At 48.2% G+C, this 17,272-nt stretch overlaps 7 protein-coding genes across 7 annotated transcripts; 1 reads left to right on the top strand and 6 right to left on the bottom strand.

Moving 5' to 3' along the window:
• Positions 1–1,415: 1,415 nt before the first annotated feature.
• FPOAC1_003617 (uncharacterized protein) lies at positions 1,416–2,988 on the bottom strand (the record flags this gene model as incomplete). The annotated part of the gene is made up of 3 exons (XM_044848176.1): positions 1,416–1,726; positions 1,829–2,815; positions 2,898–2,988. The coding sequence occupies 3 exons, from the start codon at positions 2,986–2,988 to the stop codon at positions 1,416–1,418; spliced, it is 1,389 nt and encodes a 462-aa protein (XP_044714092.1).
• A 651-nt stretch (positions 2,989–3,639) lies between these two features.
• FPOAC1_003616 (uncharacterized protein) lies at positions 3,640–4,529 on the top strand (the record flags this gene model as incomplete). Its single annotated transcript, XM_044848175.1, has 2 exons — positions 3,640–4,089; positions 4,140–4,529. 2 exons carry the CDS (start codon positions 3,640–3,642, stop codon positions 4,527–4,529), a joined length of 840 nt encoding a protein of 279 aa, XP_044714091.1.
• A 270-nt stretch (positions 4,530–4,799) lies between these two features.
• On the bottom strand, positions 4,800–5,626 carry FPOAC1_003615 (uncharacterized protein; the record flags this gene model as incomplete). The annotated part of the gene is made up of 4 exons (XM_044848174.1): positions 4,800–4,831; positions 4,880–5,320; positions 5,369–5,474; positions 5,531–5,626. The coding sequence occupies 4 exons, from the start codon at positions 5,624–5,626 to the stop codon at positions 4,800–4,802; spliced, it is 675 nt and encodes a 224-aa protein (XP_044714090.1).
• An 884-nt stretch (positions 5,627–6,510) lies between these two features.
• Positions 6,511–7,026, bottom strand: FPOAC1_003614 (uncharacterized protein; the record flags this gene model as incomplete). Its single annotated transcript, XM_044848173.1, has 1 exon — positions 6,511–7,026. The coding sequence occupies one exon, from the start codon at positions 7,024–7,026 to the stop codon at positions 6,511–6,513; it is 516 nt and encodes a 171-aa protein (XP_044714089.1).
• A 611-nt stretch (positions 7,027–7,637) lies between these two features.
• FPOAC1_003613 (uncharacterized protein) lies at positions 7,638–13,430 on the bottom strand (the record flags this gene model as incomplete). The annotated part of the gene is made up of 8 exons (XM_044848172.1): positions 7,638–7,862; positions 7,922–8,227; positions 8,274–9,414; positions 9,477–10,097; positions 10,149–10,502; positions 10,552–12,269; positions 12,332–13,169; positions 13,234–13,430. The coding sequence occupies 8 exons, from the start codon at positions 13,428–13,430 to the stop codon at positions 7,638–7,640; spliced, it is 5,400 nt and encodes a 1,799-aa protein (XP_044714088.1).
• A 954-nt stretch (positions 13,431–14,384) lies between these two features.
• On the bottom strand, positions 14,385–15,322 carry FPOAC1_003612 (uncharacterized protein; the record flags this gene model as incomplete). Its single annotated transcript, XM_044848171.1, has 2 exons — positions 14,385–14,536; positions 14,593–15,322. 2 exons carry the CDS (start codon positions 15,320–15,322, stop codon positions 14,385–14,387), a joined length of 882 nt encoding a protein of 293 aa, XP_044714087.1.
• Positions 15,323–15,361: 39 nt separating this feature from the next.
• FPOAC1_003611 (uncharacterized protein) lies at positions 15,362–17,230 on the bottom strand (the record flags this gene model as incomplete). The annotated part of the gene is made up of 4 exons (XM_044848170.1): positions 15,362–15,380; positions 15,462–15,900; positions 16,388–16,404; positions 17,175–17,230. 4 exons carry the CDS (start codon positions 17,228–17,230, stop codon positions 15,362–15,364), a joined length of 531 nt encoding a protein of 176 aa, XP_044714086.1.
• Between the last annotated feature and the right edge of the window lie 42 nt (positions 17,231–17,272).

The following is a 17,272-nucleotide window of genomic DNA, read 5'->3' as shown; positions in this document are numbered from 1 at the left end:
AGAGAGGGAGGATGAGATGGGGAATAGAACCTGAGGGGAACGACAAAGAGGGACAAGCAAGGACTTTATAATAAAAAAATGATATTACTCAAGACTGTTTCCCCACGAAGTTCCCCCGCTTGGTTGTAGTTACACCGACCATTCTTACTCTAAAGGTTAACCCATTTTTGGGTAAATCCCCCCCAGAGATGAGAGCATATCAAGGTGAAGATCTTGGTCTGTACAAGGTGGATACTTCCTTCCTCCAATAGCGGAGACTCCATTTCCATCTCCTCCGCATTAAGAACGGTGACAGTTACCTTAGTAAAACTCTCTCCCCGTGGAGAAGCTCAAGCCTTGACTAAAATTAAAACCAGGATCTCAATTTTGTCGCCCGAAGATTTTCCCCTCCCACACTCTTTGTCTCCTAGCGACGTCAGTTGTCCTACACACCACTTTTTTTTTTCAGTGGGTGGCTTGCCAAGGTGCGTCAATCGGAAATGCCCAGCCGCTACAGTCAGTAACCACGTTATGCCAAGTCCTGCCAATGCAAATCAAGCCGGCTGGGCATTTTGGAGAAGTGATTAACTAATTCCCGTTGACTGTTCCCCAAAAAGCCAAGGAACCAAAAAACAACTTCATCTCAAAGAACAGCGACGACAACGACAAAAGGTGCACACGCACGGCACGTACAAAGAAGCATAAAACAACCATAAATTATAAGCGACGCTTAAACAATGGGTCAAGTCCAAGTTCTAGATCTCATCTCCGCAAAATCATGCCACTATGAACAGGCTCTATCTTCCTCCCCCACGCATGCTGATCTCTTCACACAAAAAAACAATAAGCTTGATCTTGGAGTCTGTTCCACCCGTAAAGGTGTGGATCGGTCCCGGTTTATTCTCTGACGGCCGAGGTCTTTCTCCACTGTCATCAATAAATGTGCTTCAACAAGAAGCTCGTGTACGAGATGTGAGTGGATAGTGACATCTCGTAACCTTTTCGCTGGTGCCTACAGAGCGGATACAAGCTTCCCACCCTGGTCTGAAGAGTGATTCATTTGGAGATTGTCCTAATCAAGCGTCCTTCGGCATCATTTTCTACCACCGAGCACGTTCCACAGTTCCAGACTACCCCAGAACCCCTTCTCACAGTGAGCAGGCTAAAATGCTCCGACTAGACTAGACCGCGTGGAAAATGGGTCCGTTCTTACTTCACTTCCATGTAGGATGCAACTCTCATCGCTTCCTCTTCCCCAATATAGTTACGAGAAGGCGAGTAGAACCAGAGGTACCCCATTACTGATGGGGAACAGACAGGGAGAGCAAAAGTTTGGAGCTCATGAGGAAGAATAAATTTTTATGATGCGGAGATGGCATGATCATGACCAAATCTCGCTAGGGAATGTACTTGTAAACAATGAAAATCTATGATCCTCATGTCCAGTATCGACCCCAGATGCGATACTCCTCCTCGGTCCCACGAAACTGAAACGGAACCTCGATAATATCTTGGAAACCTTCTTTGACATTTGGTGGCTTGAACCGGTTTGCGAAGCCCGTAAATGCCATTTTGGGTAGCACAAGTCTTGATTCGGGGTTTAGTGATTTGTTCAGCGCCCGCACCGCGTTGTTGTGCTCGCACACTTGGAGAGGCGTCTTGAACCACACACAACGGATAGAGATGCCGAATTTCTTGGCAAGCTCTACCCAAACCGTCCTGGTCTCTGGATCGGCGTTTGTGTTGTCTGCACAGAACCCTGGTTAGCGCCGTGAGGGGGTGGGAATGGGGTAAGCGGCAGTTATGGAGTCGCTGCGACAGGGGGGATGAAGAAGTTGGGGAAACGCACCTATCGCGACAGAAGTTCCCTCTTGGAGATATTCTTTCGCCGCTTGAACGCACTTGTCGCGTGTTTTGAGCTGGTCCTGGTTGACACGCGCATACCCCAAAGGCTTGAGGGATTTCCAGTAAAGCGTGCTTTTACCAGCCCCTGGTGGTCCACAGAATAAGATAATGTCCTTGTCGTTAGTTTTGCCGATGGTTACAACGGAGTTCCCCGATGAGGTATCGTCGCTGAAAGGATGCTCGGTCAGGTCAAATTCGCGAGCATAACTCCGAGGTTTGTCACCTAGAAAGAACTCCTCCGGCGTCAGATACTTGATGCCCACGTTGTGAGCAAAGTTCCGATCCGAGCAGCTAAAGTCTTTGGCCATGGCCGCGACCCCGCCCGGGCCCTTGCCTACGCCCGCCGTGCGTCCCCCTGCATCGCCGACGAACATGCTATTCTCCAAATCGACTTCGGTCTCCGGGATATCGTAGTCATCGCAGACCTCCTTCCACATACCAATCCTCGGCTTTCGATATATATCATGCTCGGTCGCCGCGTAGACGCAGGTCGGAAGGTTGAGACTATTGAGGACGGCGCTACACTTTTGCTTGAACTCGGAAACTCGCTTCTGCGCGTTACCCTTGGGTCCCTTGTGCTTTGCATCAAAGTGTAATGTCAATCCTGCCTGGTTTGATAGGATCACGACCCGGTATCCATCTTGATACAGCTCCTGTAGTCTGGTGGGGACAGAGGTGTGCCACCATTTCCAATCCGTACCGCTGCTGGCGTGTTTCTTCCCCGAGGAGGTAGAGATAAGGGTTGAGTCGAGATCAAAAGCTGCGATTTTTCGTCTCTTCTCTTTTCTGTCTTCTTTCTTTTCGGGTTGGAATCGGCCGACAAGGAGCGTCGCGGGGATATCGTCGTTATTGTTGGGACTTCGCTCAGACCAGATCGTGGGGTCCTTGGGCTTCTGTGATGCCGGCGTAAAGAAATTTGCTATAGCAGTCTCTAGGTAGTCACGTTAGCGGAGAGTTCATCGTGTCCGTGATGCTGTAGAGCATTGATGTTGAGCGTTGGAGCGCGCACTCACTGGTTGTCCCACTCTGTACCTTGCGCTTGATGGCCGGAGGAGACACAGGCGCATCAGAGGCCTTGCGCTTGGGCTGATCGTTTGAAGACATTTTCTTCCTACAGGCATCGACAGAGACTGCATTGGGTTGACTCGCGATTATCGAATGCGATAAACAGTTCCAGTGTTGTCACAGTAGAGTGCTTGCAGGATCAAACCTGACTAAGGAGCCAGGCTGCCGCGACCGTGCCCCTCTGGGCATCCACCTAACCTAAACCATTCTTTGTTCAGACAGAACATTAACTAAAAGATGGTATTTAGCGATAGCCAAAGATTTATGATTGTAAAATACGATTGAGCCTATTTTTTCATACTACCATTGAATTTTTATTTGTCGATCATTGCCAATCATTTTATCTAAACCACGATCGGGTGTCAATATTGATATTTCTTGTTCATGACGTGCAAAACACGAACTCAATCGCGCTATCACGTGCCATGCTGTACAGTCAGCAACAGGATAATCGAAAGTCCGAAAACTTTCAGCTTCTTGACCAATCATATAGCTCCTTCATTTCCCAGCTCATGATGGAAGAAGCTTTGGTGGGGTAGCTCTCACCACTCACCTTCAATTATCGTGACACTCAGTACAAGCTGTCGTTCATCAAGCGCATTCCTTTCGGATCTTTCAAAATAAAAATTGAACATACAGTACTTTTTCGCAGCAGTCAGCTAGGCCAGAGACGCCTCTGAACCCGCCAAAATGCACGAAATCTTTCTCACAGCCCTCGTCGAGGACAAAGACTTTGCCGGAGCATGCTCCGTACTAGGTGGTCTCACCAACATGGACCCCTGGGAGTCTATCCAACGAGTTCTCTACTTTCAAGGTCCACCGCGACCAATGGGCATCTTCAATCAAAGCTCCATTAAGAAACCTATAAGCCCTCCCAATACGGGCTTCCTGTGGAAAGAGCTTCACCAGAACTTGACGCGGCAGTCCTTCATTCTTCAGACACGCTACGATGTCCTCAAGGATCGCGACATGGGACCCAATGCGCCTGCGATGGACCTTGATGCAACGCAGGGAATCTTGAAGTGGACAGACTTTCCAGATCCGCCGAGGGGTCAGCCTTTACTTACGCAGCGGAAAAAGGTTGAGCTTTGGGAACAGAAGATGCTGCCTTCACTGATGCGCGATAACAATCACACGCAAGTATAACCGTCTTGGCTATGTTGTGGCTGCTAACAAGATGTAGGTTCAAGACGGAAACAATTGAGGAAATGTACCGTTTCTACAGAGATGAGATTGAGTTCTGTCTAGTACGATACTATTTCCTCCATCCTATAGAGAACTACGTTCCCATGGAGACAAAACAGCAGCAATCCATGCCACTGGGCAGTCTACCATCATTCGACTCTCTTACTCCCGTGGACCAGCAGAAGCGATGGTTCCTCCACGTCAAGGCGCACGTAGTGCAGGACAACAAACCTGAGGAGCTACGCAAAGTCCAGGAGCAGCTGCTGTCGATTAAGAAAGAGTTGGAGGGTGTTTTTGACTTCCGAGGGATTGACCGCAAGGTTCACGATACAAGAGTAATGCAGCAAGCGCAGGGAGTACAGCAGTTACCGCAAAGAGTGACGATTGGGAAGTGAGGACGACGGTGTGTCGCGAAGGCTTGGGAACAAACTCGATGTGCACACTTGTGGAGGAAATGAGACGGCTGTTTATCCGATCATGATCAATATGATTCGGACAATAAATGATACCCATTGTGATAGACGATCTTAATGTCCATTTACCATTCCTTTCGGCGGTCAATTCGCTATACAATACCTGCGTTTTGCTCACCCTTCCCCTGTAGATTAACAATGCATCTCATCCTGTTCCCGGACCCAATCTGGTTTAGCCAGTACTCGCTCCCATTAATTCCCCTTCTTCCAAGTTTGATCTGCATCTACAAACTGTTAGCTCAATCTCTACCGAGACACTCAAAAGTACTCACCCTCATGAATGACCGGCTCCGGAATATCCTTCCTCGCCTCTTTCTTAACCTTCCAATCCGTCCCAAACCTTCTATCCCTCTCTCCCACATGCTTCTCAAAGTCAAACTGCCCATCCGCCGTAAAACTTGTCATCAGCTTTGGCGGTCCCAGTGGCAACGTATCTCCACGGTCGGTCTGCCACAGATGATACACTTTTCCGTACAGATGTACCACCTGGTCCATCTCGTAGTTCTCAGCTATCTGCCATGCGCTTTCGGGAACAGCGCGGTTCGGCATGATGAGCATACCAGATTTCACCTCGTATACGTGCGAGTGCCAGAGTTGACGCTCTTCTTTGTCGAGTGTTTCGTAGAGTTTCGGGGTAATCATGTATTCTACTCCTATGAGGCGCGCGTTGGGCTCATCGGAGTCGTAGAGGAGACATTGGCGGACGTCCTCGTCTTGCGAGTGTTAGTAGGTAATTGAGGGATGGATGAGGTTGGTAGTACTTAGATGGGCGCAGTAGTGGTTTGTTTCCACGAAGCGTGAAGGATCATCGGCGTAGGCATGGAAAGCATTAAGGTGAGCACAAATATGCTTCGTCGGTCGGAATTCCTGTTCATCATGAGTTAATCCAGCACTTGGACTAGTCCAATTGAGCTTCAATGTACCTGTGTTACTGCCGCACCAGCAGTAAGAACCTGGTTCTTCGCCGAGAGGGGCTGTCCCATACTATCATTAGTAACCGGAATATCTTGTGAAGCCATGGCGATGGATATCTCGAATGTCGTCAAGTTAAGATTTGCGATCGTCGTTGTTTAATCTGGGTGACGTGCTTTGTCTGTCTTTTAAATAGAGTGACAACGCTGGAAAACATTACGTCATGGATAGATAATTCGTGCTGCATGTTCAGCACGCCAAGAGTAGCTATTTTGAGACTTGCGCATGTTGGATGTCGAAGTGAATTGTTTCAAGCTTGCAGCAATGCTTCTAGTGAAGCGTCAGAATGACGCGGAGATGACCTCCGTGTTGCTTCGGAGCCGTGGGATCCACTTTACCGATTGACGGGCCGACCCGATCGGTCCGGCGACCGGAGACTACCCTATAAACAATTATCAGGAGACTGCCAATGTTCATTCTACTATCGCAAGATCATATTGCGAAGCGTCAGAAACATGAATGTTAGTAATTGACGGAACAATGCATTGTTCAATGGGATGAGGTACAATACCCTCGACTTGTCCTTGCAATTGAGTACGTGCAGCCAAACACCAACGTTGAAGACTAGAAGAAACGAACTGCTCAAAGTACAACGGACGAAATGTTGAAGTTAGTTTATGCCTTTTAGATCAGCAGTCTTAAATTATTTATGCTTATACCATGAGGATCAAAGGTTGGGTGGCTTTTTGTGTTCCACCGGAGCACAAGATGACATTCACAAGATAGATTTAAACAGAAGTAAAAATATTTAACGAAAGACTGTAGTTAATATTCAACGCTAGATCACTATGCTGAAATGCAAAATATCCAATTTAAATGCATCAAAAACGCCTATCCAACGCCAACTGGGCACTCTACAATGCCAGCATTGTAGTTGTTGTTCTTCCCCCAACTCCCGCCGCCAGCGCCCACCGTTCACTCATCCGCCCAACTACTTTCTGGGGGAATCCTTGTGACGACGGCCAAACTTCTGGCGACGCTCCTCCAACTCCTTCTCCTCCTTCTCTCTAGCCAGGTCCTCAGCAGACCACTCGGTATGCTGTTCCCAGATAAAGTCATTCATCGCGTCCTCGCGGTCCCGCGAATCTTCGATGGCGTTGATTTGACGAAGACGCTCTGCGCGCTTCTCCTTGAGGCTCTTCTCTACAGACTGAGGGTCAGCTGGGGAAGAATCGGGAGTGTTGACAAAGGCAGAGACAGTGGGAGTGAAAGGAGCTGCTTCGGGGTTGAAGTTGCTGTTGCGGGGGGTAGGAGGGGTATGAGTAGAACGGGAGGGTTGGCGAAGAGTCAGGGGTGACTGCTCTTCGTCAAATTCCTCGCTTCGACCAGACATACCGCGGAGACGAAGACCCCTATTAGGAGGAGTGGTGGCGTCGAACTGGGAGTTGGTTCCACGAAGATAGATAGGCTTGCGGCCGCCTTGACGTTTTTCGACTCTGTCAGACATACTGAAAGATGGTGATGTGGGATTTGATTGTGAGTGGTTGTGTTGAGGTTGAGATTGAGATTGAGATTGATGAGTGTTTGCTTGTGAGAGTTGCTAGCATAGCTTGATGAGAAAAAGGGAAACTTCAGAAAAGCAGTAGAATATGGACTATTTATACTCGAAAAAAATGAACACGGCGATACTTACAGACATGTTGTTCAGAGTTCTCGTTCATATGTGTTGATGCAATGTGTAGATTGGACATATCGATGCGAAGTTGATCAGTCTTTGTTTGGCATACTCGTAGAGAGTCAAGGCGACAACCCAGTCAATGAACAAACACACCATGATAGTTCACCCTTTGTTGCCTGCGCAAATGTTCGGTTCTCCATTGCTGTGAGTAGAATAACTATTGTTAGAAGACCCACGAACAAAGAGGTAACTGCAGTGTTGTCATGTTCCATCCGTATGTGATGAATTGAACAAGCCAACATCCACAATAAGCTGATCCTGATCAGAATATTGTCCGCTGTGAAAAGAAGAGACGAAATTATTAGGCAATTTTATGTTATTTAGATGATAATTCTTAGGCTGATTATTTTTGTATCCTAAAGCTTAGAGACCAATACCTGCTAGGTCATCCCAGGAGCGTTTGGCCCAGGAACAACTGACCATGATTCAGGCGTAAAGACCAATGAATTACTCACTCGCAGTGTTGCTGGATAGATGTAAAGATCCAAATGTATGTTTGTCTTGCCGACATTCGAGACCCGGGCGATCAGGTAAATGGGAATGGGTACGGTCGCGGTCGCTGTAGATACTGTACACCATGCCGACGTGTCCGTGTACTGTCCCATCTTCACAAAGAAAACTGTCAGCAACGGTGTCTCACATGGCTCAATCAACAATCACTTACCTTTTCGTACTGTCTCTTGCTCAGGTAGAACGGAGTGCGACTGTCCCCGGTCGTGGACTTGACCTCAATTAAGTACCAAGGTTTCAGGCCTAACCACTCAGGACGGAGTTGTCGTTTTTCCACCAAATGCCTTGTCAACTCTCGCCCACGATCAAAGTATACGATATCGGCTGTCTCTTGACCATTCCATGGTGGCATATCGGAGTAAGTCGGATGCACGTTGATGAACTTTCTCATCCGGCTCTGCCAATTGTCTCTGCCGAAATGTGAGAGAGCCGGATTAAGACCCCGAAGAAGTTCAAAGACCTGACAGTATGTTAGCTGCGTTCAAGAAATACTAACATTAACCTACGTATAGTTCGCCCAGAGCCCCAATACGCATGTCCCGTTCTTTAGGCCCATACGAGCGGAAACGTTGTGACATTTGGACCTCGTCATCAACTTCTGGTAGCGCGCTGAACAGTCCACGCTCACCGAAATAATCACGACGAGGGATTGTCGCTTTACGGGCTGAAGCAATGACATTGTCGATCATTCCCATATAAACTTCTTCGTCTTCGATGGTAGAGGATAGTGTAGCTCCATCTGGGCCATTGAATTGGAATGCAGAGCTTGATTGCATTGCGGGTGAGGACCCGAACACAAACGCGGGATTACTGGCTGTACCGGGCGTCCTTTGGTCATCGCCAAGCGCATCGCCGTGCTGGGTATTGGCGCTTGATGTTCGTGTGCGATGTACTGGTCTTCGTTTGTTCCCACTGGAATAGCCAGCCGTTGATGAAGCCGGTGTGAGAACTGGTTGTCCAGTCGCAGACGAACTTGACATGGCTGGACTCTTTTGTCGTATAGGAAGATCCGAAAGCCTTGGTGGAGACATGGCGCCAGCAGATTGATGAGTGGTAGAGTCTTCTTGACTAGCAACTTCGTCTTCAGTGTCTTCTGGTTCTACAAGCGACGCCAACGTAGTGTCGTCCACTCCTTCGCTCGAGACATCGTCCTGGCGTAACTCTATTTCCTGACAGGTATTAGACTCATCAGTATCTCTATGTTCCTCATTGTCTTTATCTCGCTTGAAACTGCCAGTTGGGATGGATACATCAATAATCCCCTCTGCCTCCAGAATCTGCGCCATGATGACAAGAGGAGCATTCAAGACCGCTGCGACCATCTGCAATGCCTCAGAACCAGCGCGATTGACTTGAAGAGTGGACGGATCGGTCATGATCCATTCGAGTAATCGTCGAGGAAGCGCTGCATAATAACAAAACCCTTGCGCCTTGGGCTCCCGTGGGACGTAAATTTTGAGAGTGTCATTATCTTCACGGATGTGTAGATCGCTTTGTTCCTGGATATGAACTATCGCTTGCCCGTCTTGGGATAGATGAAGCTCAGAGGAGATGCCGTCTGTCTCGTAGACCTCCGCATTGGCGAGAATCCAATGAAGCTTCGAACTGTCATCTTGTGTCCGAGGACTGTTGTAGTGAACGGCAATCCTAAGAAAGCATAAGGATTAGCTTGGTTTATGAAAGAAATGACGGTGGATAGAGTGAAGTACCTGTAAAGACCGTCGGCCTTCTGCTTGATCTCTCTATCAGGAGACTGTAGTCTGTTCATGTGCTCACTCGCCACGGTCGAGATCTCCCGAACCGAAGTGGATAGATATCTAGATCCCATGTTGAGCCATGAGAGAAACGGCTGTAGCCGACGAACTTCATCTAGAGTAAAGTCCAAGGTCTTGGCTCGCGTCCCAAAGATGTCCCCCAGAGCCTTTCGGTCGACAATGGCGAACTCCGTACGACACGACTGCAGCTTGAATGACCCATTAGGGTACTTGACAGGGAAAACTGTTCCTTTCAAGACAGGTCTTTCGTCTGGCTGGCGGTCCGCCGTCACTAACAAAGAATTGAGTGCCCAAATTGTGTCCTTGACTGCAGCGATTGGAGGACTTGGAATCCTATTACCCATCTCCTTGAGCTCGTCATATGCCATACTGAGTGTGAGCTCTTGTACGCCAAGGAAATTGACGAAGAAATCCTCCAAGTCCGGATAGAGATCGTTGAGAGCTACTTTGCCTCGAATCTGGGTTGCGCTGGACCATAGACACTCGCTGACGGTATACCAGTGACTAACATTGCCAACATTGGAGTAGATCAACTTTTCTTCAGCAAATGCTTTCCTAGGTTCTCGTTAGTTGGACGCGCTGGATGTAATTGGAGAGGACCGGTACCTGATCTTTGTAGTATCGGTGTCAGTCAAGCTCGGCCTCTCTGCTTTGAGGGAGTTGTATATGTCGTTCACCCAGTTAAAGTCCTCAGTTGCCAGAGTTCTCAAACTCCGCAGTTCATCAAGGTAATTCTCCCATGAACAATCCTTAACACCTAAAGTTATCTTGAAAAACTGTTTCAGAATGTCGAGCTCTTCTTCAGATCGATGAAAGGTCGTTCGGTACAGATGTGAAAGAGGGTATGCTGTCTGCATCTCTTTGCGCGCGTCCCAAAGACACTTGTCAGGCGTCACCCATGCTGCCGGTTTCGTTTCGTAGGCGGGGATATATACAAGATCATGCCTATTGATAAAGGTTCTATAGCCATTAGTCTATGGAAGTTTCCTATATCCATTTACAAACTCACCTTGCATTGGTCTGAGCGTTAAGGAATCTGTCTGACTCTCGACATCGGGTATGAATAACCTCGTAGAGATCCAAGATCCTCGATTGACGACGGGCTACAGCTGTAGCATTACTGTAGCGAATCGACCAGAGGATAAAAAGGTGAAAATTAAGGCTGTCAGCATGGCCAACGCCAAGATGGTCTACCAGGAAACCCCATTTAATCCTGTAGGTATCGGATGCTATGGGTTCACCCAGGTCTAGGAACAGGAAGTTCTCATCTTCAGCATAGTGAGAATGTTTACCTTCGAGTTCTGGTAAAGGCATAAATGTTGCCAACAAAGGCTGCAATAGAAGACGCTTGTCTCGGCTTTTACAAGGAACCTTCATACTACGCAGCGCTTTGATCAATTGACCAGAAGCTGCGACATTGATGTTCTCAATACTCCATGCGCGTTGTAGGGCACCCAGGAGGCGGTCAGGTCGATGCTGTTCAATATAGCGGAACAAAGAAGAAACTGTCAATTTCTTCTGCTTGTCCATCATTCCCAGTCGGACATTGCGACGCAGGCGTAGTCGTAGTTCGAGCCATTCCTCCCAACTCCAGCGAAGACCCTGTGGCGTTGCAGGCGGGGAAAGGAGATATTCGTCATGTAGAAATGGTACGTCAAAGCCAGGCGCATCGCCGCATGGTGAAAGTAGTTGACGTGGTCCATACTTATCATCACTTGGTAGGTAGACATTCTGTTTGACTGGTTGACACGCCTGCCGTTGGTGATCATACACCGCGAAACCTTTTAGTAGTGCCGGAGCTTCTTCGTCCTTGAGTAGAGCTTCAGAAAGGTACATGAATTTGAGGCAGGAGATGGACGCGTGTAGAGAAGTATCATTCGCAACAGGAGCGATTGACTTCTGTATGATCATCAACCGAATGTCTCTGAACCGCGCCTCAACAACACCAAATTTGTCAAGTAAAGCACGCCGATCTGGATTAGATGCTGCTTTTGCATCCACAAGAGCTAGACCGAGACCGTCAGGCATTTCCAGCTTCGAAGAATGAGAGTAATAAAGTGGACGGCAACTCGCAGAGACCCATCCGCCATTCTGTAGTGGTATAAATCTCAGATGCTCGAGCCGTGCTCGAATCGGACCGGGAAGTGCCTTGGACTTCTCAAGGGAACGGTATAACATCAGAAGTGCTCGTGCCGCGAGTGAATTCCCATCCTCGTTTATCATCGAGCGTTTCATACTGGACACTTCAGGATCCCTCTGAAGATCGTGCTCGATGCGGAGGATAATTTCTTCTGCAGCAGCTCCTTGTAAGCCATACGGCTCTAGCAGTGCGAGGTCATCTTTGGTATACTCTTTTGCAAGATAGATCTCTTCATCGATATCCTTGAACAAGGGATCGCCCTTTTCATCTCGTAGCCACGGATAAAGATTGCGTAGCCGGAACATGGAACCGAGACGCCCAGAGCCAAGCGTACGGAGAACCTTGACTTGGTGTATTCTTTCCTTGATCCTGTCTAGGAGACTCGACCAGAAACTGTCCCAAGGATAACTGTCTCGTTGGGGTAACCAGCGCATCCATTGGTATTGAAGTGTGGGATGACGACAGAACTCTTCGATGGCTTTGACAAGACAGTCTGCGATGCCTTGCAAGAGAGCGCGGTTTCGGAGGGAGCTGACTACTATGCCTTGACGACTGGCTTCTGTGACAAAGTCTGTGTGTATGAGGAACTATTCATTAGTCAGTATTTGTTCGTTGATGAGTGATGTTGTCAAGAGATGTCCCCAATTACCTTGAAACCCATTGGTCGCATTGGGAGAAACGCAAAAACATCTTGGTTCTCAATAATTGGAGCTCCCGTATCTGTCAAGGGAAACGCCAGCACGACTTCAGCAGAAGAGTCAGCACGGTCGCGTTCATCCGAATATGTTCTATTCTCGCTCCGAGGGATATTCTCAGCGACGTGCTTAGTGACATGGTACTGTCTCTCCTCTACACCATCAGATGTCTCCTTTCGAATGGTCGCTGGATTGCTTCCTTGAAGAGAATAAACAGTGGTTGCAGTTTGAACATTCTCTTTGTCGTAGAAAGACACTTGAACCTTGCGTAGCTTCCGTAGAAACAGTAATATTGTGTGTTGCAACTCTTGGAACTGGTGGCGGATGGTGTCGCGACGTCGTTCATCCTCGTCCGGATCCTTACTTGTATGAAGTAGTAAAGTGATGCGAGTGGATGAGTCAACTATCGGTTCTTTCGTCTCCTCCCACACAGGCGTAACCATTCCAAGACCTGAGTCTCCTTTGCGATGCGTGAAAGAGAAGGAAAAGTCATTTGACTGGATATGGACCTTCCAGGCTGCCATGAAGACTGACTTAAACCCGATGCCTTTCTCACCAATGTAGCCAGCCGCGCCGACCTTTGAACTTTTACCAATTGCGCAAATCGCTTTCAAGTTTTCATGAGTAAAACCATTCTCATTGCACTCGATTGTCACTTTGTCTGGGTGCACCTTGAAAGAGACATACGGGTCCTGACCTTGTGACACAGCGGTGCTGTAATCATTGTCATCGGCATTCTGCAGCAACTCAAAGACAAACCTGGCGTTGCTTGTGTAAAGATTCTTGGCAAGTCTAATTAAACGTTAGATTGTCTTTTGGCCAACTGAGTTATGTGTGATCAGAAAGTAGTACGTACGTGAGGACAGCAGAACCGATCATCTCATCTTTCCTGAGTAGTGCTTCTTCCACTTCACGACGAAGCTCAGGGTTAATCTCCCCGATCCGCGCAAGCTGCTCTTCACCAAGATAACCACGTTCTTTAGCTATCTCTTTCACAAGATCTTGAGCCGTGCGCTTGCCCGACTCAGCCATTTGAGTGCCATCAGTCGACATTGTCTCAGCGGTGTGGTGGACCCTCTGGCCCTGGTCAGACCCTGCCTAATGGAGTAGTAGAAACGTGAGCCTACCAATTCTTAGGATGCAAAGACAAACAACCTAAGATTATGGTCCAATTTGCATAAACTGACCTAATAACTTCGTCTCTTATGCTTCCAGTGGTCAATCGTTCTGATACCTCGAGGCCTGGTCAGACTCTGAAGCCGTCACGGCGCTACTGAGTTGGCAGAATCTGCAGTGGGGACAAACAAAGACACGACTCAAAATCTCTAGAGTAGAGATCCAACTTGTGAGTTTGCTGCGGTAGAATGGGTGGGATTTGTCCACTCTCTTCTCTTGTGACGTGTACGAGGTCGGGACGCAGAAGAAAAAAAGGATCCTGATTGCGATGCAGGGGCTTTCAGCTTGAGGTATAGTGACGCGAGTGATTGGCTAGAACCCTCGCCAGGGTGTTAAGTTGCTAACCCTGCCTCCTGCAGGATACCAGAGAAGCTGGCCCCCTAAGTCTTAGGAGACGAAAATAAATAGCCCAAGAAATATAGTCTAAGTATCATAAGTTAGCTTATTTCTTTTATCCCTTATGTTTCCAGCAGCCATTACTGTTGTGGTACGAGAGAGGGTGCCAATCACTGCAGAATTTGTCTTGGGGTTTGGTGTTGTGGATTCGTTAAAGCCTGTCTATTCCCGTCAGCACTAGACAAACATACTTCTACGTTGCTTTGCTATCGCGAAGCAGAAACATCCGTGGTCACTCAGCAAGCTATTTAATGGTACACTTGAACAAGATGATATGGTGACTATTACTGAATTGAGATGAACTTGTATTCTGATTGCGGGCTGTCTTCAAGAAGCCGACCTACGGATCAAAACTATCATCAGATGCAACTCCCATTTGTCCTCGCCATATTGATCTCCACTACTTTCATTCCACCACTTCCATGTGCGTCTAGATCAAACGGACTTGCCCGCGAGGAATCCTGACTTGAGAGAAGCGAACTTCTCAGTCGTGTCGCGCAGCTTATCAGCTGTCTCGGCGCTGTACTTGAAGTCCACAGGGCGGCGAGTGATGGGGGCGGTGTCACCCTCAACTCCCTTCTGATGATCTGTAGAAAGAATGTTAGCACGGAATCTCAATTGATATACTAAGGGAATCTCTTACCATCGCCGGTGTCAGAACCAGCTTTGACGGAAGTCTCGCCATCATTGTTGTTGGCGACAACAGTGGTCTCATCATCCTTCTCGAAAGGAGGCTCAGTGATAGCAGACTCATCGGTGACAGACTCAGTAGCGATGGGAGCTCCAGTCCAAGAGTCAGCAGCAGGAGCAGACTCCTCCTCATTTTTCTCGGAGACATCAGTAGCAGCAGACTGGCCAGAGCCCTGCATGTCGTTGGCTACCTCGACGAAAGGGGTCTCAGCAGGAGCTGAAACAGTGATTAACTTGGTACGGACCAGAGCCACCACATGCGCCTTTGCGGGTTCGTGGACGGCGGCCTTGCCCTTGGTGACAGAGCCCTCAGCGTGGTGAGGGTGGGTGGGATGCTCATGCCCAGTGGCCTCGAAACCCTTGGACTTCTGCTCCAGGTACTCTTCGTGAAGAGGAGAACCCTTGACGAGGTGGGGCTCGAGATTCTTGTGGTCCTTCAGGCGCTTGTCCATCTCGGTAGCACAAGGGATGCAGGGAAATTTCAAAGTGTCCGACAGTGTGAATGTGGCGGGAGCCTCGGCAGTGATTTCTCCGCAAGTGCCAAAGTGGCCGATGAAATCGCTACGTGCCTCTTTGCAGACGTTGTAACCTCCAGCGACAAGGTGAAACTTTCCACAGTATTCGTCCTGGTCATTGTCGGCTACCGGACGGCACACAGCGAGGGCGATGATCTCGACACACATGTTGGCGATCGGTGCAAGACTGAGTAGTGAGTGAGTGTGTTAGACGCGCGCAGGTGAGCTGCGAAAACGGTGATCAGTACCAGGGGAATGGAAGGGAAGAGGGAAGTGAAGGGTAGAAGAGAAGAAAGAGTCTTCTTACCTGGAAAGGAAAGCCTCAAGGTGACTTCCCAAGCTGCTCGAGATGTGGCTGTGGTGAGAAAGGAAGGAGGAGGAATAAGGGAAGGAAGAGGCCAGAGGAGAATAAAAGTGTGGGAGGAAGGCTAGCCCTAAGAACCAGGCAACCAGTACGCGGCAACGAGGGAGATACTGAGCTGCAGCACATGTAGGGGTAATGATAGAATCAGACAGAAGAGTTGGTGCGAGATCGGGGGCTACGTGCTGGAACTTGAAATCAGGGGCCCCTAAAGATACCCTGGGGGCGGTACAAGGACACTTCCTTGAAAGGACCACAAAGAATTGCAAACCGACAGCAATAACTCGTTTGTCCAACTTGATTTGTGAACGGTTAATCAAAACCTTTGAAATAGTGGCTATGGAAAGACTAGTGGGAGGTATTTGATGAACATGGAAGTGGCGATCTGTGTCAGTTAGTTATTCATGGGCGAAGCAACTTTCGATCTGTGACACTGGTAAAGAACTTCTACAAATACAAGCGAGCTAAGCCTCAAGCTGTGGAAAAAGAGAATCATTTACATCATTAATTCCAAATTCATGAGTTGACCCATGCTATCCAAGATCCGTCACTCCGCAGCAACAGGATGATTATTTGCATTGGGGGAGTCATTCCGTGAGAGATGAATTCTGTTCAATGGAATTCAGTAGATGGAATCATATCAGAAAGTTGAGCATGTTATTACAGCTCCCAAAACGCAGTTGGCTGACGTTTATCACACTCTGTAATTTCCGACGCCGGACCTGAATTATGGCCGCACACACATGAGAGAGCTACCGGATGAACGGCACTCGAAGATATGAGTATTGTGCAGTGACTTATATTGGCACACCCTCACTTACAAGTTCTGCAAATCTTGACTGGGCAACGCCTTAGTCCAGCTAACAGCTTACGAGTTCTAGAATCGAAACTAAATACATTGAGGGGGTCTACAAATAGACAGGTGTAGATCAAGCTAAGTGAATATCTACCAACTGCCTGTGGCCTTAAACTTACCTACAGTATGGGAAATGTATGCCTTCCCCCTTGAATCACAATAGACGAGGCTGCCGCGGTTACCTGACTTATGATATTTAGAGCAAATCTTTGTATTAGTTATCATCAATTCCTAAAGATTGGTGGCTAGGTAGGTAAGTATTTTGCTTGTGCCTTGGTCAAGAGAAATTGGGGCTTTTCTTTTATCTGTATAGACAAATCTTTTTATTTTTCATTGTTACACCTACTCCGCCTGCTGTCTGCCGCCTTCCGATCGCTGACCCGCCAAATTCGAAGAGGCGAAGAGTTCACAATCTGGTCCCAGCTGGGATCAGTAGTCGAGAAACTCCTATGTCACTCCACGCAACGCAGTGAAGAAGTGTGCAACAGTTTACCATACTGCATTTTTAGCTTCGACCTATTCCAACGGCGTCACGGCTCCCTTGACTGTAAGACAACAGAAGGAGCAGGTGTACAGACCATTCTGGTTAGGTTCGCCTGTTATTCTTACTTATACTTATCTAACTACACATGCTAACCCATTCAAGACAGCAAGCAATCAGAGAGAGAACAACAGGATCTCAGAGATCCCTCCACCTTATACACATCCACTTCCGAAACGGCCGCTCCTCAACAGTCCAATTCTCTTACCCCAAGAGACACGAGTCATCGAGTTCAACCACAGTAATCTTCAAAGACACTTACATCCACGTTTGTCCTCGTCGGCTTGTTGGTCGAAGAACGAAGAAGTATACCCACATAGAGTAGCTACGAAATCCAGCCTAGGGGAATAGGTGCTACAG

Source organism: Fusarium poae, chromosome 1 (assembly GCF_019609905.1).
Source record: "Fusarium poae strain DAOMC 252244 chromosome 1, whole genome shotgun sequence".
Taxonomy (NCBI): Eukaryota; Fungi; Ascomycota; class Sordariomycetes; order Hypocreales; family Nectriaceae; genus Fusarium; species Fusarium poae.
Note: the sequence above shows the minus strand (reverse complement) of the source record. Positions and strands in the feature narration are given on the sequence as shown.